General features: G+C 33.1%; 8 protein-coding genes and 1 long non-coding RNA gene across 12 annotated transcripts in view; 4 read left to right on the top strand and 5 right to left on the bottom strand.

The window, feature by feature from the left end:
- The first annotated feature begins 240 nt into the window (after positions 1–240).
- Positions 241–2,204, top strand: LOC107366678 (calcium-independent phospholipase A2-gamma). The gene is made up of 2 exons (XM_015934307.3): positions 241–650; positions 773–2,204. The coding sequence occupies exons 1-2, from the start codon at positions 344–346 to the stop codon at positions 2,137–2,139; spliced, it is 1,674 nt and encodes a 557-aa protein (XP_015789793.1). The 5' UTR covers positions 241–343; the 3' UTR covers positions 2,140–2,204.
- A 216-nt stretch (positions 2,205–2,420) lies between these two features.
- Positions 2,421–4,377, bottom strand: LOC107366706 (metallophosphoesterase 1 homolog). The gene is made up of 2 exons (XM_089269203.1): positions 3,524–4,377; positions 2,421–2,999 (listed from the first exon to the last, which is right to left on the bottom strand). Exons 1-2 carry the CDS (start codon positions 4,035–4,037, stop codon positions 2,986–2,988), a joined length of 528 nt encoding a protein of 175 aa, XP_089125329.1. The 5' UTR covers positions 4,038–4,377; the 3' UTR covers positions 2,421–2,985.
- A 267-nt stretch (positions 4,378–4,644) lies between these two features.
- Positions 4,645–8,093, top strand: LOC107372233 (superkiller complex protein 2). The gene is made up of 3 exons (XM_089269148.1): positions 4,645–7,251; positions 7,337–7,477; positions 7,555–8,093. Exons 1-3 carry the CDS (start codon positions 4,660–4,662, stop codon positions 7,822–7,824), a joined length of 3,003 nt encoding a protein of 1,000 aa, XP_089125274.1. The 5' UTR covers positions 4,645–4,659; the 3' UTR covers positions 7,825–8,093.
- Positions 8,094–8,438: 345 nt separating this feature from the next.
- Positions 8,439–12,989, bottom strand: LOC107370629 (uncharacterized). Of its 2 annotated transcripts, XM_015938612.3 has the most exons (6): positions 12,736–12,989; positions 11,041–11,285; positions 10,890–10,980; positions 10,251–10,809; positions 9,909–10,190; positions 8,439–9,843 (listed from the first exon to the last, which is right to left on the bottom strand). In XM_015938612.3, the coding sequence occupies exons 1-6, from the start codon at positions 12,780–12,782 to the stop codon at positions 9,733–9,735; spliced, it is 1,335 nt and encodes a 444-aa protein (XP_015794098.2). In that variant the 5' UTR covers positions 12,783–12,989; the 3' UTR covers positions 8,439–9,732. The 2 variants fall into 2 exon arrangements, with proteins under 2 accessions (XP_015794098.2, XP_015794091.2); XM_015938605.3 differs by lacking the exon at positions 12,736–12,989 and having other exon boundaries at positions 11,041–11,611.
- On the bottom strand, positions 8,579–8,950 carry LOC107372239 (histone H3-like centromeric protein A). The gene has a single exon (XM_015940444.2). It carries the CDS (start codon positions 8,948–8,950, stop codon positions 8,579–8,581), a length of 372 nt encoding a protein of 123 aa, XP_015795930.2.
- Positions 12,990–13,019: 30 nt separating the features above from the next.
- On the top strand, positions 13,020–14,804 carry LOC107366550 (lysozyme 2-like). 2 transcript variants are annotated; one of them, XM_015934196.3, is made up of 4 exons: positions 13,020–13,486; positions 13,581–13,798; positions 13,959–14,094; positions 14,160–14,804. In XM_015934196.3, the coding sequence occupies exons 2-4, from the start codon at positions 13,637–13,639 to the stop codon at positions 14,390–14,392; spliced, it is 531 nt and encodes a 176-aa protein (XP_015789682.1). In that variant the 5' UTR covers positions 13,020–13,486; positions 13,581–13,636; the 3' UTR covers positions 14,393–14,804. The 2 variants fall into 2 exon arrangements, with proteins under 2 accessions (XP_015789682.1, XP_015789674.1); XM_015934188.3 differs by having other exon boundaries at positions 13,115–13,486; positions 13,554–13,798.
- Positions 14,805–15,062: 258 nt separating this feature from the next.
- On the bottom strand, positions 15,063–16,279 carry LOC107366541 (17-beta-hydroxysteroid dehydrogenase 13-like). The gene has a single exon (XM_015934168.3). The coding sequence runs from the start codon at positions 16,005–16,007 to the stop codon at positions 15,063–15,065; it is 945 nt and encodes a 314-aa protein (XP_015789654.1). The 5' UTR covers positions 16,008–16,279.
- Positions 16,280–17,327: 1,048 nt separating this feature from the next.
- Positions 17,328–24,965, bottom strand: part of LOC107366526 (protein trachealess) — a 34,134-nt gene continuing 26,496 nt past the window's right edge. For both annotated transcript variants that reach the window (XM_089269152.1, XM_015934150.3), the window contains exons 4-10: positions 24,584–24,709; positions 22,430–22,560; positions 21,454–21,808; positions 21,231–21,381; positions 20,020–20,126; positions 19,466–19,664; positions 17,328–19,144 (exon numbers count right to left, since the gene is read on the bottom strand). In XM_089269152.1, the coding sequence (XP_089125278.1) occupies positions 18,163–19,144; positions 19,466–19,664; positions 20,020–20,126; positions 21,231–21,381; positions 21,454–21,808; positions 22,430–22,560; positions 24,584–24,709 (2,051 nt within the window). In that variant the 3' untranslated portion in view covers positions 17,328–18,162. The remainder of the gene's footprint in view (positions 19,145–19,465; positions 19,665–20,019; positions 20,127–21,230; positions 21,382–21,453; positions 21,809–22,429; positions 22,561–24,583; positions 24,710–24,965) is intronic.
- Positions 19,658–20,547, top strand: LOC107366573 (uncharacterized). Its single transcript, XR_001569708.3, has 2 exons — positions 19,658–19,844; positions 19,899–20,547. It is a non-coding gene; the product is annotated as an uncharacterized LOC107366573 (long non-coding RNA).

A 24,965-nucleotide genomic window follows, 5' to 3' on the forward strand; every position in this document is an offset into this window, starting at 1 on the left:
TCCCATCAAGCTAGTAGCCTTGATGATTAGAATAGATTAAAATCAACAGCTTATTTATTGTATCAAATTGTTTCAGGAGATGATTCAGCTGACTGTAAGAAGTAACATTACACAAGACTCGAACCAAAAAAAAGTGTTGCTCCAAAACATTGACAGTTGATAGGAGGAGTCAAAAACAGCTTATCTCATTCTCCTCCAATCAGAATGGAATCACCTGATGTTGTTATTATCTTGTTTGTGCCACAAAATGAAAAAAAGATACACTAAAAGTCAATTCTTATTTCCTAACTGTTTATTATTTAATTGTTGTTCTTGTTGCTGTTTTAATTTGTGATTAAATATAATGAAAGCTGGAAAATTGGTCTCTAGTGGACTGATTCTTCGTGAATTACTTAGAAACTCATCTACTCGGTTAACTTTACCTTGGGAAAAACTTGTGAAACGTTTGGTCAAATCTGAAAATTGGGCTAACGAAAATTCTGAAAGCAGATCTATCTCTTTTAACATATCTGATACTTTGAGTGAAAAAAGTAAAAATAGTTTAAAAGATGAACCTCCTGGATCTTCAACTAGTGAATCGGATGAGTCACAATCTTCATCTTCTAATGAAGTTCTACACAATCAGTTCATTGAATGGATGAAAAGTGAAGGTGAGTAAACTCTATTTTATTCTCAGTGATCAACAAGTGAGGGAAGCGTTGCTCTTTTCACTTTATTCCTGTTCTTTATTCCCTTTTTAAATGACGTAAATTTTTCTCAATTTGCTATTTAGGCTCATCTACTACACCATCATCATTACCATCACAGTCACCATCAGAGGATAGTTCTGGAAACCCTAACTCTACTCCAACTCATGTCTCTTTGCCTAGATTAAGTCGTAACTCTGTGACCAGTAAAGCTCGTCATTTAATAGTCAGCTTAGCTCAAGCCAAAACACCAGTTAGTCAAGCCATTCAGCTTCAAGAGCTTTGTCGTCATCTCATTAATTATCCTGAAGCATGCGGCTTCAGCCTTCAAGAAGGAGCTCTCATGTGCATTACCAAATTAGCAAAGGAAACCAAAGATAGCAAAGTAAAAGCATATTCTCGTCAAGCCTTAGCCCTTCTAGGATACGCTGCTCCTCCAAAAGGTCGGGGAATCCGAATTTTAAGTATTGATGGTGGAGGAACCAAAGGTATTGTGATGATTGAGATTTTGCGGCAACTTGAAAAAGTAACTGGCAAACCAATTCATCAATTATTTGATCTGATTTGTGGTGTTAGCACTGGAGCTATTCTAGCAATGTTATTAGGAGCTTTACAAACTAACATTGATGAATGTATTCGTTTGTATCAAAAATGTTCTGAACAAATGTTTCAAAAGGATACTCTTCGAGGCGCTGGGCGTCTTCTTTGGACCCATGCATATTACGATACTGCTGTTTGGGAAAAAATATTACGTTCTGTTTATCCGGAGAAAGCTTTAATTGAAACAACTCAGAAAGAAAATATGCCTAAAATTGTTACCGTCTCAGCTTTAATCAACACCCCGACCATCCAACCATTTGTTTTTCGCAATTATAACCATTCTGATAAATCTCTAAGTTATTATGAAGGATCTTGTAAATATGCTATTTGGCAAGCAATCAGAGCCTCAGCTGCTGCGCCTGGTTATTTTGAAGAATTTTTATTAGACAATTATGTTCACCAAGATGGCGGGGTTTTATTGAACAATCCAACTCCAGTTGCTATTCATGAAGCTCAACTTCTGTGGCCTAACGAGGATATTCATGTTTGCGTTTCCATAGGAAGTGGTAAATATTCACCATTGAATTTAAAGAAAGAGGAGAAAGTTGCTTTAACAAGCTTGAGAACAAAAATAAGTAGAGTCATTGATTCAGCTACTGACACAGAAGGACCTCATCGATTATTGCAAGATCTTCTGAAACCTGGAACTTATTTCCGCTTCAACCCAGCCTTGTCTCAATGGTATTCACTTGACGAGCACAGACCTGAAAAATTATCACAAATGCAAACCGATGCTGCCATGTATTTACGGAAAAACGAGTACAAACTGAACAAGGCTGCGAAAGCACTTGTTGAAAAAAGGTCCACATTTCAGTCGGTCATGGATCAGATGCGTTATGATCTCAGAGATTAATATTTATGGTGACCTCGTCCTTTTAGTTATACATTTTAGTTTAGTATATGTTAGATCACTACATTGGAGATATTCATGGATAAGAAGCGAGGCCCCTTGGGGCCGAGAATCTTATCAATGAATGTCTCCAATGTAGTTTTCTAACAAACTTGTACCAGTTTTGTTGTATTAATGTGCTGCACTGGTATTAGTGCAATATACTTTTCAAAAAACAATGGCTCTCCTATAAAAAAGTGGTATAAATGTAATTATATTGTTAATTTAACGTAAATATATGCATGTAAATATGTTAAGATACTTTTAATGAACAATCTTTATAAATTTACAGTTTCAACTTAACTTGCTAAAAAATCTTATGATTATAAGATATCAGTCAATAATAATAAAAACTGTACAATATTTTCAAAGTTTCGGCAACCTCGATAATACAAAACTTAAAAAATTAAAATATTCATAATATAATAAATTCATTACGATAATGCTTTTTTGACAAAGTTTCATTTTCTGATTAAAAGTGACTTTTTTCGGCTCTTTTCCTTCTTTAGCAACTCTTCTCCAATGGTATAACTTAAAGTCGTCGATCTTGCTTGAAATAACAAAAGGCATCCGTTTTCATAGATTGACCTTTTTAAGACCCAATTTTGCCTTTTTTGTTTGTAACCGCCAGTGATACTACCAGCTGAATTAAAATCTTTACTATCACAGTCTTACACAGTTTCGCGCTAAATCAAGTTTTTTTCAGTTTTTTGGAAAGGTGTTCATTGGAATTCTTGGTTTCAATTAAATTCTCATTGCTGCCTCCAGACTTTGGTTTAACTTTGGTTTTTTGTTGAGATGCAATTGAGTTCATGAAATATTTTCTGAACTTTGAAGAGAAATAGAAAAAAAATAAGGCAGATGAGAGATGAAAATACTATGTTGATTTCACTTGGTAAAAAACATTTTCTAATAGCATAACTATCTGGCGAAATACAAAGAAGCAGGTAGTTAGGATCCTGTCTGTTTCTCCAATTGAATGAAGCTACGGTCCACTCTTCAGCATCATATTTTGTGTGATTCACAACACATCCAGCATGAATGTGACCATTAAGGATTAAGCGAGGATTGAATTTTTTTAGAAGCATTTCTGAAACTTTATATGACAGACACTCAACACCAGGATTAAATTTATGAAGTCTGTCAATCCCCTTTTGAGAATCGATCTCATGACAAATATCGTCATTTTTTCGATAAAGTGGGAAGTGCTGTAACATGACTGGTCTACCGAGTAAATCACTCTTCTTGAGATTATCTTCAACATGAAGCAAATTTTCTTTAGTTTCTCGGACTAGATCAAGACCATCACCTTCGATAGCCATACTGTTGATTGTAATAAATTTGATACCTTTGACAGTCATGATGTCAGCTAAGCTTGAGTTGAAAGCTTTTTCCCAGCGTTTTCGTAAGATTGGATAAGCAGCAACCCGGTCATGAAATCCAATATCATGATTACCAACAATGAAAATTTTTTTAGTTTCTTCAGTCATTGGAAAAGTTCTGTTAAAACGCTCAACATATTTGTTGAAGTCTTCTTGATCAACTGTGAGTCCTTCATCCAGTAAATCCCCTAGAAAGATGATCATCTCAGGTTGACGTAGTTTTACCGCGGTTTGAAATGCAATCGACATTTCCCATTCACGAACAAATTGATCAACTGGATGACCCTTTCTTTTTCCCAAAAGATGAACGTCAGTAAGAACCATGACTCGAAGCCATTTATCATCTTTAGAATCAGGACATGGCCAATCACATGGATGAATTGAAATGAAATGCAGAAGGAATAGATTCAAAACAAGAGTTAGTAGACAAATGAGAGACCAAGAGATCAGTCTAAAAAAAGCTGAGAATAAAAGTTCCATGATTTCAAAACACGATCGGAAAATACGGTCTTTGTGTTACGAAAAGAAAATGCATTGAAGGTTGTACCAATGGCCAAGTTTCGCGCTAAATCAAGTTATCTCAATTTTTTCAAAAAGTATTCATGGCGAAGAGCAGCTTTACTTTTACGAAAGGATGGTCTAATTATCGTCGGTAAGAAGAGCAAAAAGTTCTCTGGTCATTCCTTCAGGTGTGACACACTAAAATCACTAATGATCCTTGATTCTGGATCACAATATACAAATAAAAATAAAGTTATACAGTAAATAAAAACATTTGTTAATTTCAAACAAGATTCATGTTTTGTTTCCAATCACCTGAAAAATTTGTGTTTGGAAAAGACTGAGGTGAGAGTCATCTAGTGTCAAACAAAAGAACAACTGTTATTTTTGTTTTCATTTTCATCTCATAAAAATACAATAAACATTGAACATAAAATACAGTTTTTTACATTATATTTTTGCTAGTCTAGAATTTTGACTAAATTAACCGTATTTTCTAATTATTAAGTGATATTGATATATTTTTAACATTATAAACTTGTTATCATGAAGTATTTCTGTCACGATTAAAACATCTGAAACAACATCAACATCCACCAGTATGGCATCAGTTGTATCTCTTTCTGTGAAAAATTTACCTAAAAAGGCAGACAGTCTTTTCAAATCAACTGAATTTGCAGAAATATTAGATGTTGATCAGGAGTTACCACCATTCTCAGAGTTAATACCATCACCAGCATTTACATATCCATTTGAACTTGATACATTTCAAAAACAAGCAATACTCTGCCTGGAAGATAAAAAGAATGTATTTGTTGCTGCTCACACTTCTGCCGGTAAAACAGTTGTCGCTGAATATGCAATTGCCCTATCAATTAAAAGAAATCTGACTCGTGTTGTGTACACTTCACCTATTAAAGCTCTATCTAATCAAAAATTTCGTGATTTTTGTACAACCTTTGGTTCATCTAATATTGGTATTTTAACAGGTGATGTTCAAATTCGGAATGAAGCTCCTTGTTTAATTATGACTACTGAAATATTATTACACATGTTGTATCGAGGAGCAAGTCTAGTTCAAGACATTGAATGGGTTATTTTTGATGAAGTTCATTACGTGAATGATCCAGAACGTGGACATGTTTGGGAAGAAGTTTTTATTATGTTACCTCATCATATAAATATTGTTTTGCTTAGTGCAACTGTTCCTAATGTGGTGGACTTTGCTGATTGGCTGGGAAGAACTCGTAAAAGTAAAATTCATGTCGTTTATACTACGAAGCGTCCAGTTCCATTGGAACATTATTTGTATACTGGATGTGATGGAAAAACAATTAATGAAAAATTTCTTCTAATCGATAGTCAAGGTAAATTGCGAGAAGAAAATTATCGTAAAGCTATGGCAGCCAAGAAAGAAAGAGAATCAAAATATCACAAGAGTTTTGGACCTATTAATAAGTCATCAATGGGATCAGATAAAACTGTTAGACAAACTTATATTACAGTGATTCGACATTTAGCTAAAGAGCAACAACTTCCAGTTATTATTTTTACATTCTCTCGACGACGATGTGACCAATATGCTCGTATGCTTGCAAGTCCCTTGGATTTAACCACAGCAGAAGAAAAAGGAAGAATTCAACGATTTATTCATCGATCTTTATTACGTTTAAAAGCTGTAGATCGATCTATTCCTCAAATCAAAGAGATAACTGGATTGTTAAAAAATGGTTTAGGTATTCATCACAGTGGAATTTTACCTCTTCTCAAAGAAATCACAGAAATATTATTCACTGAAGGATTGGTTCGAGCACTTTTTGCTACTGAAACATTTTCCATGGGAATAAATATGCCAGCTCGTAGTGTAATATTTGATTCAATTCAAAAGCATGATGGTAAAGTTTTTCGTGATTTAGAACCTTCAGAGTACATTCAAATGGCTGGTCGTGCAGGTCGTCGTGGTAAAGATAAAACTGGAAATGTGTTAATACTTTGTAAAGGTGATATACCTGAAATGTCTATTCTTGCTCGGATGACTGTTGGTAAAGCAACTGAGCTTCAATCGCAATTTCGGTTAACTTATTCTATGATATTGAATAATTTAAGAGTTCGAGAGCATATTAGAATTGAATCAATAATGGAAAGATCTTTTGGTGAACATTCAACTCAAAAAATGGCCTCTCAAAGAACAGAAGAAGTAAAAGAATTACAAGAGCAACTTAGTTGTATTCAACTTGAATCATGTGAATTTTGTGGTGACCTTAGGGAATTTTGTAATGATGTAATTGATTGTCGTCGATTACGTAAAGAGGCAATGCCAATTATTTGTCGTCAATTGGTTGAACTCAAAAAAATGAAAATTAATGGCCGGTTAATTGTTTTTGATCATGAAGAACATCCATTTATGTTGGGAATAATTTATGATTCCCGAACAGCTTCAAAGGAGACAATATTTGATGTTTTAGGATTATTTCCAGAAGATATTGTATCGTATAATGGAGAAGTGAATAATTTACGATTTATTTCAACCAAAGTATTTCCATCTGATATAATAATGATATTGAAAGATATTGTGGATGGAGCTGATTTTCGGATTCAACGAGAAAAAGATGGATTATCATTAAATGAACGACCAGTGACAAAAAAATGTATTGAAAATACTCTCAACTTATTAGCTGGTCATAGTCATGAAAGACCCTTATCATGTTCAATGGGAATCTTCTTTCTGGATGAAATTGATCCAATTAAAGAAATGGGCCTTAATAAATTGGATCAAGTAGAAGTATTTGATTCATTAGAGGTTAAACGGAATCATCTTCGATCACGTGAATGTTTAATTTGTCCTAACTTTTTAAATCATTTCAAGATAATGATGACTCGTATTTCACTGGAAACCAAATTAAGTCGTGCCAAATTTGAATTGTCCAGGGAAAGTTTAAGTTGTCTTCCTGATTATGAGTGTAAAGTGAAAGTACTCAAAAGTTTAGATTATATTACAGATGATGAAGAAATGGTCCTAAAATTGAAAGGAAAAATTGGTTGTTCAATGTCTGAACATGAATTGATTTTAACTGAGCTTATTACTGAAAATCTTCTTGCTGATCTCTCTCCACCTTACATTGCCTCTTTATTATCTATTTTTGTTTATCAACAAAACTCTGAGCCACCTGAATTTGATGAAACTATGAAAAAAGTAAGTATCTTTTAATTTTAAATTCTGTATGTGACAATCAATTAATATTTCATTTTCATTTTTTCTTTTGTCTTTTGTATTTCAGCTTCTAACCAAAACGCGAGATATAGCATTAAATATTGGACAACTTCAACAAAAATTTGGAAGTAAAATGCCTGCTCAAGATTTTGTTAATCAATTAAAAGATGGTCTTATGGTTGTTGTCTATAAATGGGCCTGTGGAATGGTGAGTTATTTAAGAAATACGTATTTACAACTTCATAACTTCATTCTATTTATTCATTTTGTTTTATTTTATTTTAGCCTTTTGCCGAGATCATGCAGCTAACACAAGTTCAGGAAGGTTTAATTGTTAGATGTATTCAAAGACTTGATGAATTACTCAAAGATCTCAAAGGTGCTGCTGAAGTAATGGGGAATCCAAATCTTGCTGAAAAAATGGATGAAACCTCTGAGAAAATAAGACGTGATATTGTCTTTGCTGCTAGTCTTTACATTCAAGATGATGAAGGTGATATCGATGATCAAATCATTGATGAAGATGAACTGATTGGTGAACTGATGGCACCGTGAATTGATATTACTCTGTAATATTAAACATAAAACTCTTTGCCTTTTTTTGTTAACTAAAATTAACTTTTCTTGTTATATCAATTTACATTCACTTTAAATGTAATAGATATGCAAATCATGTTAACATATTTACTAAAATCATGTTTGAGAAAAGTATTTTAGAATATTTTTACCTTTTTTCTTATTTATTATATTATAATTTTCTTCTACTAATTGCTTGTAATAATAATAATGAAACAATTCATCATTAAATCCATAATCAATATAAACTACCGTCTTAAACAATGCTATTGTATGCGATATTCCTCAACTAACGAGCTAACTTATGGTTTGTTCAATTAATAGGTCTTTTAATTCTCATCATAGCATTGAAGTGCACAGAAAAATTCAAACCAATTGACAGTGATTAAACGTTGTTAATAAAGATGACAATGTCGATCAAACCAGTAAAAGAGAAAACAAAATAGAAATGAAAATCGCGCCATTTTTTAGTATCAATATCGTGTTTATTTATCAATTGAACTTGACACTATGAACACATGGATTTCAGCTTTCTCGAAAAAAAGTTTAATGCGGCTCTTTTGGAATAAAAATGATTAAAGGTGACTTGGAACTAATTTACCAAAAAATTGATTTAATTGTTGTAAAATAAACTTGTCTTAATTTCATTTTAAAGCAAAATAAGTTATAATTTTGTGAAAATTTCAATCCATACATATGATTCCTTTTTTGGTCAACTCTTCATTCATTCATTTTATAAATCATCTTCTTTGATTCGCAAGATGAATTGTACGTCCCTTGGAAATACTGTAATTCTTTTGGCATGGATGGCAGCGAGATTTGAATGTTCAAATAGATGAGTTAAATATGTTTCTGCGGCTTCTTGAAGGGCTTCGAGAGCTGTTAATTGCCAGAAATGAGCTTGCAGTGTCAATTTCTGGGTAACTTCTCTAACCAGTCTCATGAATGGTCTTTTTCTTAACAATAAATTTGTAGATGCTTGGTAAAATTTTATCTCTCTTAATGATCTTACTCCGGGTTTGGTACGTTTTGTGGTTTTCTTGGTGAATTTTGGTAAAAGCTTTTTCTGTTTCTTCTTGTTGACTTGTTGCACTGTACGCGCCATTTTTGTTGAATGTAAAGATAGTCAAAATAGAACGATGAAATTTCTTGCTTAAGAAGGAAGAGATGACTGTGGAAGTAAACACTGTAAATGAAGAAACAATAAATATCACGATTAATTATCACAAATATAAATTATGTACACCAAGTCAAAGTAAACACAATGAAAGTATCAATAAACATATTTTATCCAACGGCTGCAAATTTTTAAATTTGCGTTTGAGCAGTTCGTTCATCTACGTGTGTATAGAGGGCGCTAAAGAGTAAGCTACTTTCGATCATATTTTAATGTGAATTTCTCGAAGTTTAGACTAACAATTGTAAGCTGATTATAATCTGGTTAAGCTTACTAACATATTTAAAGTAAAAATTGAATCAGTTCATGTCCGAGCAAAAGCCTCAGCTTAATAATTTACTTTAAATTGAATTCTCACTGCAATATCAAACATTAAAAGAAATAAAAACGAAATGTTTTACAATTTTTGTATTTTTGTTTACAAGGTATTCAGAGTCGGCCATGTCCGAAAACCTTAATTGTTTGTTCAATCTGAAAAAATCAAGTTATCTAAGCTTACTTCACTTTTCATTATGGAATGTTAAACTAATCTAAACGGGTAAAATAGACACAGAATTTTTTCAGCGATAACTTAATTCCTCAGGCTGTGAAATGTTTATGCTAAATACATGATGATGATTTGTTTAAACTCTTCTTACAAAATTAGAGACTTGATAATGTAATTTAGTATATGAATCAAAATTTAATTTCAATTCTTATTGGTCTAATTTTTAAATTGGACGCAAGTGGATGATTCCACACGCAATAGGAGTTCCTGCATTGCCATCTTTCTTGCTTTGAAAATCATTTCCGCGACCAAGATCGTCAGCCTTTTCGGAAATCTGAAATTTATGCGAAGTAATAGCATTATTAGTCAAATCAAGGTAATAACTTTGGACAAACTTACACCTAGAGTGCGATTAACAATTGAATGGCCTCCGTGTAAACTGATTTGTAAATCCATTTCTTCAAAAAAAGCAACTCCATCGGAATAAACATAAATGTTTCCCAAATCTCCAATGTGACGATTCCAATCATTTTTTCCTCCGTGTTCAGTTTTCTTGGGATTATAATGATCACCAGCAGTTGTACAATCCCCAGCAATAAATGGCAACTCGTAAATGTGCAAACCATGAGGACCAGGAGCCAGTCCCATTACTTTACCTTCCATCGAAACTGGATGATGGCCCTAAATCAAATTTTTTGAAATAATTAAAATATTCACAAATCATTTCACACAATGGCTTACAATTTGAGTGAAAACAACGGTTCCAGTTACTCCAGAAGGACCAGATAACTCGGCCACTGCTCGAGCAGATCTATGCATGTGAGAAGAGTGGTGACTCGATTGCGACGGATGATCTGATGGCGAGTTTTCAGAATCGGATGATTCATTTGTCCAACTCTTTTGGGGCGAGTCATCATCCATTTTGTTAACCACCGGAAAAAGTGATAAAGGTGTCAGAGGTGAGATTAGAGGAGGCAGAGACCATACTGGTGTCGCATCTGATGCTAATGGCACTTGTTGATAAGGTAATAGATTAGGCAAATGTTCTGGTAATATTGTTGATGGTATAACACATGGATACCCAAAATAGCGGTATCCAACATAGGAATGTGGAGATCCTGTCGATGATGGTGAACTAGAACTAGGAATTGTTGGGGATGATAAATGAGAAGTAGGATAATGGGAATATGTCGATGGAGGGTGTAATGACAAATGAGAAGGTAATGGCGATGTTGGAGATGAATATAATCCTGTAGAGCTGGGTCTATAAATCGATGCAAATCTACAAGCAATAGCCAAACTGAAATATCAATTAGTTAGGATTTTGTTAGCGATGTTACAGCTCTTTACGAGTAATATTTTGTTTTTTTGTCAACTTACTCAATTGGTTGATTATTAATCGTTTCTGCTGGTGGACTCCGAGATGGATACTGATTAGAAAGACGCCAATCATGTGAAGAAGGGTAAGTTCCTGTTAGTAAATTAGTTAACGTTAAAATATTTTCAGACATCACCATTTCTTAGTGCTTACCTGGGCTGGATAGATAAGTGATCGATGTCTGAGGTGGTGGAGGGTTAGACGAGTAAACAGATGGTAGAGACACAGCTATCGTTGGTGTTGAAACGTTTATTGGAGTCGATGGGGAATTAGCTGGTGGTGGAGGTGGAAGAGGGGCATATGGTGGGTTAACAGTTGCAGTCGATGTTTTTTTCCAAGTTGATGGATCAAGAATTGATTTGATACCTGTGGCTTTAGGTGAAGAAGTTGAAGTATCTCTGTTAAAAGAATAGAAAATTGGTGGCCAAAATGATGCTGAACATTGGTAATCAGTTATGGCAATCAAAAGGATCAACAATGGTTTTAAGAAAACTAACATGACTCAAAGGTTTGAAACAAAGAGAGTAAACTGATGACCGATGATTGTGTAGAGATAAGACAGTTTTAGCAGCCAAAAAATATTTCTTCGCCAGAATTTTGAGTATCGTCTGGTAACTTGAAGCTAACTGATCCATCCACAAAAATTAACAACAAATTATAAACCTATTTCCAAGTTTATTAATTGATCTTGACTTACTTCTAATTGTTCATCAGCTAACAAAAATCACGTTGGATAAAATTTGGATGAAGACCTTTTGTTTTATCTCATGTTTAGTTTTCGCTTTCAAAATACATGCAAGTTTTAATAGTCGACTATCAAATTAACCTTATTTTCACTTTTATTCTATTCAATTCGGAATTTCAGTTTAAAAACAAGAGAGATGCTCGAGTATCAATAGGCATTGTATAAAAATAATCTCTTATTGTCAATTCTAACTTATAACTCTATGTTTTTGACAATTAACCATTGAGGAAGCGATAATGGAAAGTAACAATTTATTCCGATCAGAACGGAATGAAACACAATTTAGGTCAAAGTCAATGCAGTACGTGTTTTGAAACGTGAATTTTACATTATCTCGACGACGATGTTAGCTTGCAAGTCCCTTGAATTTAGCCACAGCAGAAGAAAAAGGAAGAATTCAAAGATTTATTCATCGATCTTTATTTGAAAGCTGTGGCTGCTAAGCTGAATAAACCTGAATAAATGAAGACCAAAAATAAGATGAAGATTTTTTTACTCTTTCGCTACAGAAGGAAAAAAGGAAGTCAAACGAGAATGGTGAAGGAGCAGAAAAGTGGACTCAACAAAAGAATCCACCTTTATTATTAGATCAACTTGAGGTAACAATCCGTTCCGCTTTCCATTATTTAATTGAATCAATCATCATTAGCCTTATCTTTACTTTCTACCTGTTTTTAGATAACTTTGAACATGCTTACTCTATTGAATGGCTGATTGGAATAGAGTAAAAGATTATCAGAATAGTTACATTAAATCTGATGAATCATTTCGTTGATAAAAAAACACAAGATGGAAAAGACAAAGTAAGAACGAATATAATACTCGAAAATGATGTTTTTATCGGACCAATCAATTGTTATTGAATTTCTATTCTTTAAATAAAAACTCAAGGCGACAAATGTAGGAACAGAATGATCAAACATAAGCATGCAAATGGTGTTGAGAAAAAAAACAATTTGTTTTACTGATTATGCCAATCCTTTCAGTGTTTACCGTCAAAATGTTTCTGAATCTAAAAGGTTATTCAAATTGCGGAAACTCATTCAAACATTGAATAGTAACAATTTGAAGAACAAAGAAATATGAGAAAATAAGAAACATACCTAGACTTGGTTACCAGAAAAACAAATCCTGGATGTTGAAGGTACATTACCAAATATTTCTGGACATTGGTTTATTATGGAACAAAAGTAATTAAATGAACGATTAAGAATCAATTATTCACAAACAGAGATGAAACAAGACCAGAACAGAGAATTCAAATTTCAATATAATCAAATTACGAGTAAATAAACCAGAAAAATAAGCCTTACTCTGCTGATCCTTTGTTTTTTGTATGCTTACTAAAAAGTCGTTTACCACTTTGCCCTTTGAGTAATCTCTTTCTTTTGTTGTTGCTATTAGACTAAATTTAGCCGTTACTAACGAAAGCTTGTAAGCTTGTTTTGCTTATCAGCTTTTGATTTCAGTTGCATCTTAAGTTCAATTAATTTAACTTGTTTTCTTTCAAATTTCAACCTTTTATCCTGCTTTTTTCATGAAATTAATTGTTATATCAAAATTTATTCAACAAATTGACAGTCAAAATGACTTCTCTTTTAAAGGCTTCTCTTCTCTTTCCATTGTGTAAGTTTGTTTGTGCCTTCTTAATGACTAAATGTCCGTAACTTAGTTCGATTAACTTCCCATTTGGAATTGGTACTGATTTAGTATCGGGTTAATTGAAATGTTAACAAAAAATGTGATCAACAAGACAAAAAAAGTAGAATTGGATTCATGTATATATTGAAAGAGAGAGTGAGATGATGACAAAAGACACCAACCAAAAAGGCTTTAAAATCTTATGGTTTGATGGTAAGTCTTATCATTTAGCTTTACACTCGTTTTACCATTTAAAATAACAATCAAAATTTACTTTCAGTTAATCTGATCTGATACACATCAACAGACCATCTCTTCATCTGGATTCAAATATCTATTCAGTGAAACAAAAACACGTTCAAAATGTTTCCAAGTTGTTTCAACCTATCCCAGTTAAGAAGTACCATGATTAAGCAGCAGTCAACCTTTTTTATTCATGCTATAATTGCCATGATTTTTTGGTTCCATGTTTCCATCGGTGATCCTCATGCTCTTGATGATGATTGTCTCAAATGTATCTGCTCGGTAAGTAAACATTATCCTTTTTATCATTTCCCTGATCATAGATGTAATCACATCTAATAATTATTTGCACGTACTTCAACCGATTTTCAATATTTCCTACCTTTTGATTGATTCTTTTGTTGTTCATTGATATTTATTTTACATCTTATCGTAATAAAAGGCAAGCTCGGAGTGCGATGATCAAGTTCGCTGTCATACTGAGGGTCAAGATGATTATTTTTGTGGTCCTTTTCAAGTATCACGAAATTACTGGTTTGAAGCTGGTTCTCCTGGTTATGATGCCAGTAACCCGATGGGTAAGATAGTTTAATTTAATTGATTTTACGGATCCTACTGATTTGCGTCTCTTTTTTCACTATAGATTTTGAGAATTGTGTAAACAATATTTACTGTGCCATTCAAACCGTCAATCAATACTTAAAAATCAAGCAAAAAGATTGTGATGCTGATGGAATCATTACCTGTCAGGATTATGCATTACTACACAAATTTGGACCAGCTAACTGTACTGATGAGAAAATGTATTCCAATTCATCGTTTTGGCATAAATTTGATTCATGCTTCTCATTTACAAACGGAACCAAGCAATTTTAACATCTTCCACAAGCTAATTCCTGCAATTGGTAAAAGTAGCCTTACAAGACTATTTCAACTGTTTCTGCCCAGATGATCTCAATGAAATGGAACCCTCAAAGCTATTTCTAAATCATTTAAAATAATTTATAACTCGTTACATCAATGGACACAATATTAATCAACTAAACACTCTCAACAACTTTACAACTTTTCAATAGTCAGACATCGATGTCAAGTTGTTTCAATTGTGATAGTTTACTGAGCAATTTAAATTTGCTATTATCACAAAATTTTGTATTTTACTTGTTATACCAAAGATTTTCTCATGTTAGTCACACTCAATTGTTATTTGTTCAACTTTTAATTTTAGATATTCTTGAAATTCTGAACTTTTCAAAGACACATTTTATAAAACATATTTCCAATTGAAGTAATTATTGTTAACAAAAAAAGATTGAAAATTTATTTCAAGAAATCGAAAAAGAAGTTTTCAATTGATAATTTGAAGTTAGCTATGATTTAGCTGTATATGAAGATATACAGATAATTGGAAATGTTAATTACAAGGTCTATTCAAAAGTCACTTATATTTCTCACTTTGTTAATAATTGTAAGTTGATCATCTCATTTTAGTATCTCATTTCAGCCCAGTCGTTGATTTAAAGTTAATTGAGATTATTGCACTTGATTAATGTGATTTGATGGGTTTGTTACCATTTTTCTGTTCCTGAGATCTTCCAGTAAATTTGGTCATCAACTCAAGGAATCCTGCTGCTCTGTAAAGATAGTAACCACTCATTGAAGGAATGAAACTTCGAAGGACCATCAAATAGTAAACAATTCTTGGTAAAACTAAAATGAATTGTTCAGTTCGAATGGCATGAATCACTTTCTCGGCGATATATTCAGGCTCCAAGGTGGAAATGAGTTTTGACGAGGCTCCATCAAACATTCCGGTGTTGACTAGGAAAGGACAGATAGCAGTACATTTAATTCCAGTTAAACCAGCTCGCATCAGTTCACAAGCCAGTGTTTCATGTAACATGTAGACAGCAGCTTTGGTAGCTGAGTAATCGGTTAATTTAGGAACCCCAAAGAAAGAGGCAACAGTTGCCATAGTCACAATGTGTCCATGATTGACAGAGATCATATCTGGTAGAAAAGCTTTGTTGATCCAAAAGTTGGATAAAACGTTGACATCAAAGGAACGAAGGATTTCTTCATCAGTCAATTCTAGGAAATCTTTTCCCGAAACAACACCAGCATTGTTGATTACCATGGTCACTGGAGTTCCCAGGTCTTTTTTAATTCTATCCGGCATGGACTTAACCCATTTACGATCTGAAATATCCCCAGTGTAAGCTACACATTGGCAGCCCAATTGACGGATAGTGGCTGCAGTCTCCTCTAGAGTGACACCATTAATATCCCAAAGAACCAGACACTTTACTTGTTTGGCCAACTTGAGAGCAACTATTCGACCGATTCCACTTGCAGCGCCGGTAATGAGAACGACTTCTTTTTCAAGCGATTTGTACCTCCATTCACCAGGAACAAAGAAGAAGACAATTGCTTCCACCCAATGATATAAACATAAAAGGATTACACGAAGAGAATCTTTCAAATCATTCATGATTTGAGCTTGTACTTTGGTCAGACGATTTTTTACTTGTGAATCGACAATCAACCAAACCTATTCACATTGACTGAAATCGCCTTTTGGTTACAAAAAAAAAGTAAAAACTCTTAACAACTGTTGGTTATATAAGTTGGATAGACGATTAAGTTGAACAGTAAATAGACAACAGGATGGTGAGTCCTGAAAAATGGAAAGATGTGGTTTGTTTGGAAACGGAAAGGACAATAAAAATGAAGAATTGGCTTTTGAGAGTTAAGTTAAGTTGATGATGATGGTGAGAATGAAAATAGAAAGGTGAGAGAGAAGGAAGAATAATTGTGATGAAGAATGATTTAAATCTGTAAGAACCGGTTGGTGATTGATCAAAGTTGGTTTATTTTAAGTGTTACTTTTCAACTTGATCATGTTTTCACTGCTGTTCAACCGTACATGTCAAGTCACTTACAATCAATCTGATTCACCAATTTACCAGAGAATTGAACAAATTACGAAAAAAAAATCATTCTATCTTAATTTATGCCAATTATTTGCCTATTTTCAAGGACTAATTATTATTTTCAGACAAAATCATTTTTGAAAATCTATCGTCAACACTATTATTCAAAAACAAACGTATCACCAGGAAATATCATATGAAACCTGTAAATGTGAAGATGATTATGTTAAACAATCAACTTGATGTGAATAAAAAGAAACGAAAAATAAACAATTCAATTTATCATTCAGTAAATGGTAATAATTTGTGCGACACTTTTCTCGGATAACATCAACTTCCAGTCCAATTTTAGCCAACAATAACCTTCCATAGATATTTGTTTACCATTCAATTGTTAGCCATTCAATTGTTGGTCAATCAATAAGTTGGTAGCCTTGATTAAATGTGTGAGTCTGAATCTTTAAATCTACTTTTTTAATCTACAATAATAGAAATGCTCTTTCTTACCTTTTCTTTAATGGTTCAAAGCTATTTTAACATCAACATTAACTGGATATTATTATTGCTATTGTTATCATTATTTCCTAAATTGTGCCGACACTCATCTAATGGACATCTTATTCATCTTGACTGACATGAAGGATAGATGATAAACTTTTCCTGACAGGGAAATCAAATTAAAACCTGGAAAATCCAGAAATTTTGATTCTGCTAGATGTTGACATTAATATGCTATAAATAGGTTTGATAGTCATACATGTATCATACAATAGAGTTGACCTTTTCATAATTTGAATGGTCATCGCATCATCACAATGAGCTGGAATATTTAGATACATTTAAAAATTTGAGTTTCTTAAATGAATCAACGAAGACGATTTATATATTAAATGATATCTTCTCTTTATTTTGATATCAGTTTGTTTTATTTAATTTGAATTGATTTTTTGTTCGAATGTGCAAATGTTACTTTTGCATAAAATTTGAACCTAAAATTGCATTATTTCCATTTAAAATTTTGCTTTCTTGAAAATGACGAAAAAAAAGAGAACATTGAAGGTGGAGTGTTCGTAATTTTTTAAAAGTGATGATGTTTGATTGCAGATCTTGTTGTTTTTTGGTGGCTTTAAATTGTGGGTAATTGAGTTTCATTTCACAGTAATTAATAATAAATTTATATTATAACACTTTTCGCTTGGTTGATATCCTTACGTTTCTTGGTATAACAAAAATCATAAAGTTGAATGAAGTAAAATATCATATAATTATCATATGATATAGTCAAAGTATGTGAAATGATTGCTTTATGATTTAAATAAACTGCATTGCTTGATTGCTTGAATTATTCAATTGATAACACTGCACAATGAAAAAGATCATTTCTTGTTAGCTAACAGCTGGTTAGTGGCTATCGTTTTTCTTAATGAAATGTATCAGTAGTTTAATCCTTGATTAAATCGATAGCTTGTGATGACTTGTTGAACGAACATATTTCACTCGAATGTTGCTGGTATCATAAAATCCAATAGGTATGATCGATTTCTTCGTCCTTATTCTTACTACTGTTGTAATTAGCTTGGTGCTTAAGTTTGCGGCTAGTGTTTTGAATCGGGTGACATTTGATTTGATAAAGGTAAAATTTAATCAAAATGAGATGTCTTGCAATCGCAATTTTGTTCCATGGGTATCATCAATTTTGGGTTTCTGCTTATTCTAATTATAAGCACCCCAATGATGATGATGATTATTGGTGACTGGAGTTGGTGTTGCAGTTGCTGCTGTTGGTACTCCAGGTCCAGGATTACCCCCAGTCTTGTATATGTGATATGCGGCAGCATAAGGATCAACCAAATGATGGTAATGATGAGAAGGATGAGGTGGCGGGGGCGGTGGTGGCGGTGGAGGAGGAGGAGGTGATTGATGATATGGATGCGTATGAGGATGACCATGAGGGTGGGTTTGTTGATGATGATGGGTATGATGGGGATGAGGGTGAGTATGATGAGGATGATGAGGATGATGATAAGCTGCTGCTGGTGCAACCACTTGAGGCTTTAGGATGGCTGGAGTTTCCCGAATCACACTGATATGGCGAAGTAAATTTGACGATGGGCTTCCACAGGGTCCTGGACTACCTGGACTTAAAACACCGTGTCCTCCGCTGGTTAACCCATTTGATCCTCCTATACTTGAAACTGGAGATTCACTTGAAGGTGGTGAAGGTGATTTCCAGGGACGAACAGGACTAGATGTATACCGGCGACGTTTCGATGAATCAATTGATGATTGATTACCGTTGATGGAATTTGAAGGCGCTGTAGCTGAAGATGTTGGTACACCAGCATGATGACCTGGTGAGTTTCCATTTGAAAGTCCATGCTGTTGCTGAGAAGAGCAAGAATCACCGGGCATTGGACGACGCACTCCGGAACCAATTATACCATTATTACCGTTTAAAGTTAATTGATTTGTTTGATTGTTGGATGATGGAGATGAAGAAGAAACAGATGACGATGAAGATGGAGGAACAGACTGCGGCGGTGGACCAACTATTAGAGGTGAAGGAGGCGATGGAGTTATCCGCTTAGAAGATGGACTTGTTTTTATTGTAATTGGTGATGATGATACAGAATTTATCAAACCTATCCCACCAAGTTGACTTAAATCCATTATCACATGATCATATTCTAAACCACTGTGGATAAAGAAATAAAAAATAAAAATAATTATCAATCAGCGATTCAAGAGTATTAAAAATATAAGGCAAAGAAGTCATTGCAAGTCAAGAAGAATGAAACGCTAATTATTATATTTTTGTACTGTGTCAAGAAAAAGCTAAATTAAAATTTACTTGATTGTTAATTTCATTACTTGAGCTAATTTTTTCGCACAAAACTGGCTTATTAACTAAATGAAGCAAGCAATGAATTGAAAATCCCGCTAATTCAATGGCGCGAGTTAAACGCTCATTAAATGACAATTATTTTAAGCAAAAATGTAAAGAGTCAATACGAACCTTATAACATAATTTACACTTATAATGCTTTGTTCTTGATCCTCCGATCCATTAGTCGACCCACCATTAGTAGCACCTTTACCATTCGGAGTTCCGTTATTACTACAAATTAATGTTGCACAAGTTTGAATCCAAGTGAATCCTCCATTTTTATTCATTATTTTATAATATTTAGACATAACCTGTCCCTTGTGTATCACTATATTTATAAACAAAAGATGGCGTTAGTAGTTGCATCATAAATACAAATGTATTTTTATTTCAACAAAAGGTAATCAACTTGAATCACTTAAATTTCATTATTGTCATTAAAAATAATCTTCAAGACAACAAGTTAATCATAATTAAGATGCCAACTCATTGTAGACCAAGAAGACAGGTAAGTTTTTTTAATTTTTCAAGAATATATCTAACAAGTTTAATGTTCATTTAGGTATGACAAGATGACTTCCCTTGTTATGGCCATTATAAAGGTTAAAAGTGGACCAGGTTAATCGTTGATTAGTGTTCAAGATGACGGAGAAGAGGACAAGAAGACATGAAAATAAACTTACAATCAAGGTGACATTTTCTAAGTTGAATAACATCCTGTCCATGAACCAGCGAGTACATATTACGTCCCGTTAATTCATCCGCATTATAATCCAAAAGATCTGATATTCTGGTTTTTAAAGACAGTTTAATGATGTTTATATTAGAAAGGCAGATTAAAGGATAATCAAACGAGGCGAGGAGATAAAATATAATGGTCAAAAACAACAAGATCATTTAAATAACACAACGAAAGCAAACGACACAATCATGACAGGCAGACAAACAAACAAACACAAAAAGGATTCATTGTTTTTATCCACCAACAACGGCGATAGTGAAAGGCTAACCTTCCTGATAGTGATAAAGATAACAATTACAAATAATAAAGGGTGGTTTATTTAATCGGTTGAGTTGACCTCAAATAAAGGTCCTTCGAGGTCATGGTTATGAATTTTACTGACAATTTTATGTTATGTAGCTTGAAAAATTTGATTGTAGGCCCAAGTAAATAAAAAAATAATCATCATAATGATATAATAGAAGGTAAACTTTGACTCTATTACCATTGTTTAAACCAAATTGTTTTTTAGGGCTTTAATTGCTGAACCGAGTAATTAGAATCTCTAAACTAACTAAAAACCAGTAACAACAAAACAGTTGAAAAAAAAGGATCCTCCACTAGTTTCAATGCATTTGTTTTGAAACCTTTGACGATAAAGATGATAATGATGACGATCATCATCTGTCTTCTCTCTTCCTCTCAATTCCTTTGGGTAGCGTTAAAAATGATGATATTTATATAATACATTACGATTTGTGAATAATATGTTTCCAGTTTTACTTTTCATATGAAAATTATCATGTTTTTATAAGGCTAATGGTTCGATTAATTGTCCATCAAGTCAAATTAATTATCTTCTCCATGTGAATACATTAATTCCTCTCTTGGTCTCTCTCTTTCCAACATTCATTAGACACACTTATGCTTCAATTGGCTCATCTTCCTCATCATCATTCCTTTATTATTCTGGTTATTCCCATAGTAACCATATTGATGTTCATTTTTCATTAAAACATTTTGCAGGACAAAACGAAAAGAACAAAAAATTCCGTAAAAAAATGTTAAAGCCTTTACCATTCACTGAATCTTTCATCCATCAATCACCATTAAAAACTGTTAATATCTCAATTGAAGCCATTTAGGGTTACAATCAATTTAAACAATGCTTACCTTGGTTCACAATGAAGTATCTTAAAATCAAGTCCTAATCTCATGACAAACATATCGGGTTCTAATCGTAATTCATTAACAGAAGGTGGCGGAAGAGCAATTGCAATACCAACAAGGCCTACAAGTTTAACTGGACCATTTTGATTTTCTCCTAATGATGGAAACACAAGAAAAGGTTAAAAGTTGATTAAGTAAAGGTGTTGACCCTTTGATTGTTGCTTACTTCTTGAATTAGCATCGGGCCTTAGGTGTGATATTACATGGACTACTCGATAGCCACTTGATTTAAAATGTTGACAACCTCGTTTGGTTAAAGTTGATTTCATTCGGATGCAAAATCGCCTCTCTAAATGATCTGGATCTGAAGTGGTCATCAAATTGTTTGAATTACCATAAGATGGACTGTCTGACTCGGAGGATGCATTTGAACCAACTGAGGCCGGTGGTAAAGGAGAAGAGCTCAGTTGAGAGGAAGAAGAAGACAATGAATTGGTATGAGTAATGCCCAGTTGTTCAGCCAATTCAGCGTGATCTTGTTGGTGAGTGTAATCAAACACACTTGACCCAGTCATTTCAACCTTTTCAATGGAAAAAGAAATAGAAATCAATTTAGTCTCTTTCAATCGAAATTCATTTTCGAGAAATGACCGTTTTAAAATCCAATATTCATCAGAATCAAACTCAACATTAAACCAACAAAAAAGTTGCTAAAAAGGTGAATTCACCAAATAACACAGAATGCGATTTTAACCTAACATCAACCTACAAGAATCTTCAAGTGATCTTTTGAATGGGTTATTTGGTCATTCGGAAAGGAATCATTCGATTTGCAAACATCGATCGAAACATGATCATTTTAAGACTAAAAATTTAAACTTTAACCAGGTTTTATTTTCGAAAAGTTGTCTTTCGATTTTTTGGGAGAAAAATTATTTTTTTACGAAACTGAAAACAATTCTTCTGCACAAATCTGCTATTTTTAACTATTTATCTCAATCGATTTTCTTAATTTCTGATTTTAAACTTATTTCTCTGTGAAACCTCGAATAGATCGACCAAGAATCCAACTTCAATCTTTTTTCATGCTAATAATGCAAATAATTTGATGTATCCTTTTGACCTTCATGTTGAACCTTTTCAGTCAAAATTTACTTTGCAAATTTAAACGGACATTTGAACCAATTTAACTAGCTATTCACCTGACTAAGACCAAGATAGATTGAAACAGTTTCTGAAATGTACAAAAATCTTCCATCTTGACCTAATGCAAACGCAAATCCATCCAATGACTGGAGTATATGAGTTCCTTGGTGAACATCAAACATATTATCTGTAAAACAAGGTGTAAAATGAGGTGAAAAGAAACATAACAATTGAGCGACAACGAAAAAAAAAGTGTGAACCAAAGAAATGCTCATCACATTTAGCATAACCTTTTTTACCTTTTGTTTTGCCGACTATTTTTTTATCACAAAGCCAACAATATACAACAAAATATACACAATCAATTCCCACGACAAGCTAATAGTCTACGAGTGTGTCTCTATCATCATCACCCTCATTATCATCATAATCATCATTATTATGATGTATTGCAGTTGACAGTTTGATGTCTCAATTAGATTGAAAAGTAAAAGTAAACTATGAAAAGCTAGCAAAAACCTAGTAAAAGGTAAGAAACGAAGAGAAAAGGCAGAGAAGAGACAAAAAAAGTGTCTAAACGTGTTTTCCGTTACCTATTAAATTGTACTTCTCTTGTTAACACCAAATTAACCTATTTATTAATTTACATTTCAATTCTTGTGTAAAACACCAAATCATGTAAAGTCACACTCAGAGAGGAGCGAAAATTAAAGTGAAAATTGAAGTGAAAATTGAAGCTTCCAAAAGAGCCTTTTGTGTTTCAGTTGTAACCCAAAAAAAGATGGTCTCTTTGGCCTTTACCAACAAAAGTCACATTCATTAACCAACCTCATTATACTGTAAATGATTAAGGATCAACTCAATTTAAACCAATCGCATTTAACAGGTAAACAAAACTATCTAATTATTTTCCCATTCATTTCATTCAATGACAGGCGAGCTTTTTGTCAACGGCTTTTCTCCATTTTTTTTGTTTTTACCTTTTTTCATACGTTTTGCAGGTTGCTTCAAGGAAACTGTTTTCATTGTACTTTTGTCTTCCTGACAATCAATCCTAATCAATGCAAGAAAAGGTTTACAATGATTTGTGGTTAATATCATCACGTAAATTTAATTGCAACTTTTCTGGTAAATGAAAGAGAACAAGTTGAGAGACAAATTTTTTTTCTTTTCGCCTTCTTTTTCCTTCTTTTCTGATCAAGAATTTTGATCCTATATTTTTGCTCATTTCAACAGTCAACATTGAACTTGTTCATCTGAAGAGTCCACAATTAGAGAAGGTAACTTTCAAGAAGAAAACAGGAAGATGATGAAGTTCATGATCAGAATATTCAATTGCAATGGAATCAATCATCAAACATTTTTACCTCTTCTCTGGGCTTCTTCAAACAAAAAACAGTCAAAGAAAGTTGAAACTGAAAAGTAATCATAAAAGATTGTCATTAAGATGAAATTTAAGCTGAAAAACTCAAAGCTCGACTGGGAGTGAAAAATGAGGGGCAAAAATAAAACTGCAAATATCGATGGTTTTGCAAATCTGTATGAATTTCAATATTGTATTAATCAAAAGGCAAACTCAATTGTACAAACAATAATGCAATATTGGTGAACAATGTTGCGAACTGAGAAGAAGAAGAAGAAGCAAAAATGATGAAAAATTAAGATTTACCACTGAGAATGATGAAGATGAGGTGATGAAGGGAAACATCAAATAAAAAGACTTGTAATTTCATTTCGCCTCTTCCCACCTCATCATCTCTACTAACCAATATTTAGGTCGTCATCCGTTAATAACTTTATTATTTGCGAATTGTCAACATAATAGATCCTTCTCGTATATCAATCTTAATCAGTTTTTTCTTCTTCTTCCAATGTTGGAAGTCGCTTAAATCCCTGCAGCTTTAATAGTCTCACTAACATATATATTGGTATCATCATTGGCTGTGATGATGAGGAAGATGGAGAAAAAGAAATCACAATAATAATCTTAATACACAAGAAAATATTTACTCACATACATCATACTTTTCATTGTATTTTTCGCCTTCTTTTACACTCTTTTCCGATTCACATTCATATTGTCATCAACCTTTTTTTATTGACTAGTCAACATCATCTTGTGGCTTTCATTCACCTTTTCACTCGTTTTTCTGGCATTTCAATGGTTTTCACTTTTTCTTTGACTTTTTTCTTTCTGGTTAAATACTTACACATTTTATTATTTTTAAGTGGATTGTTGGGATTGGGTGCCAATTTTGACCAATTTGGGTCACCATTGTTTGAAAAATCTTTCAATTTTAGGTAACTAATTGTTAACCTAATTATTGATGCTTTATCTGTGAAGAGAAAAGGTTTATTAATGATTAAAGTTGATTGCATTGACTAGTTAAGGGAACCGAAGCAAGTTTCTTAAATCAGCATTTTTAAATAACTTTTTTTTCCAGAAAATTTTTTTCTTTTCATTCCTTTCCATTGTTTATCGTGTTCTAATTGTCCGTTTGGTGTTTAAAAGTAAAGTAGTTTCATGGGAAGGAATGAAAAAAGAATTGTTTATCAATGCAAGAAAAGGAAACAAATGGTTACTCAAATTGA

Source organism: Tetranychus urticae, chromosome 1 (assembly GCF_039701765.1).
Source record: "Tetranychus urticae isolate SD_2017Ah chromosome 1, NJAU_TeUrti_SD_1.0, whole genome shotgun sequence".
Lineage (NCBI taxonomy): Eukaryota > Metazoa > Arthropoda > Arachnida > Trombidiformes > Tetranychidae > Tetranychus > Tetranychus urticae.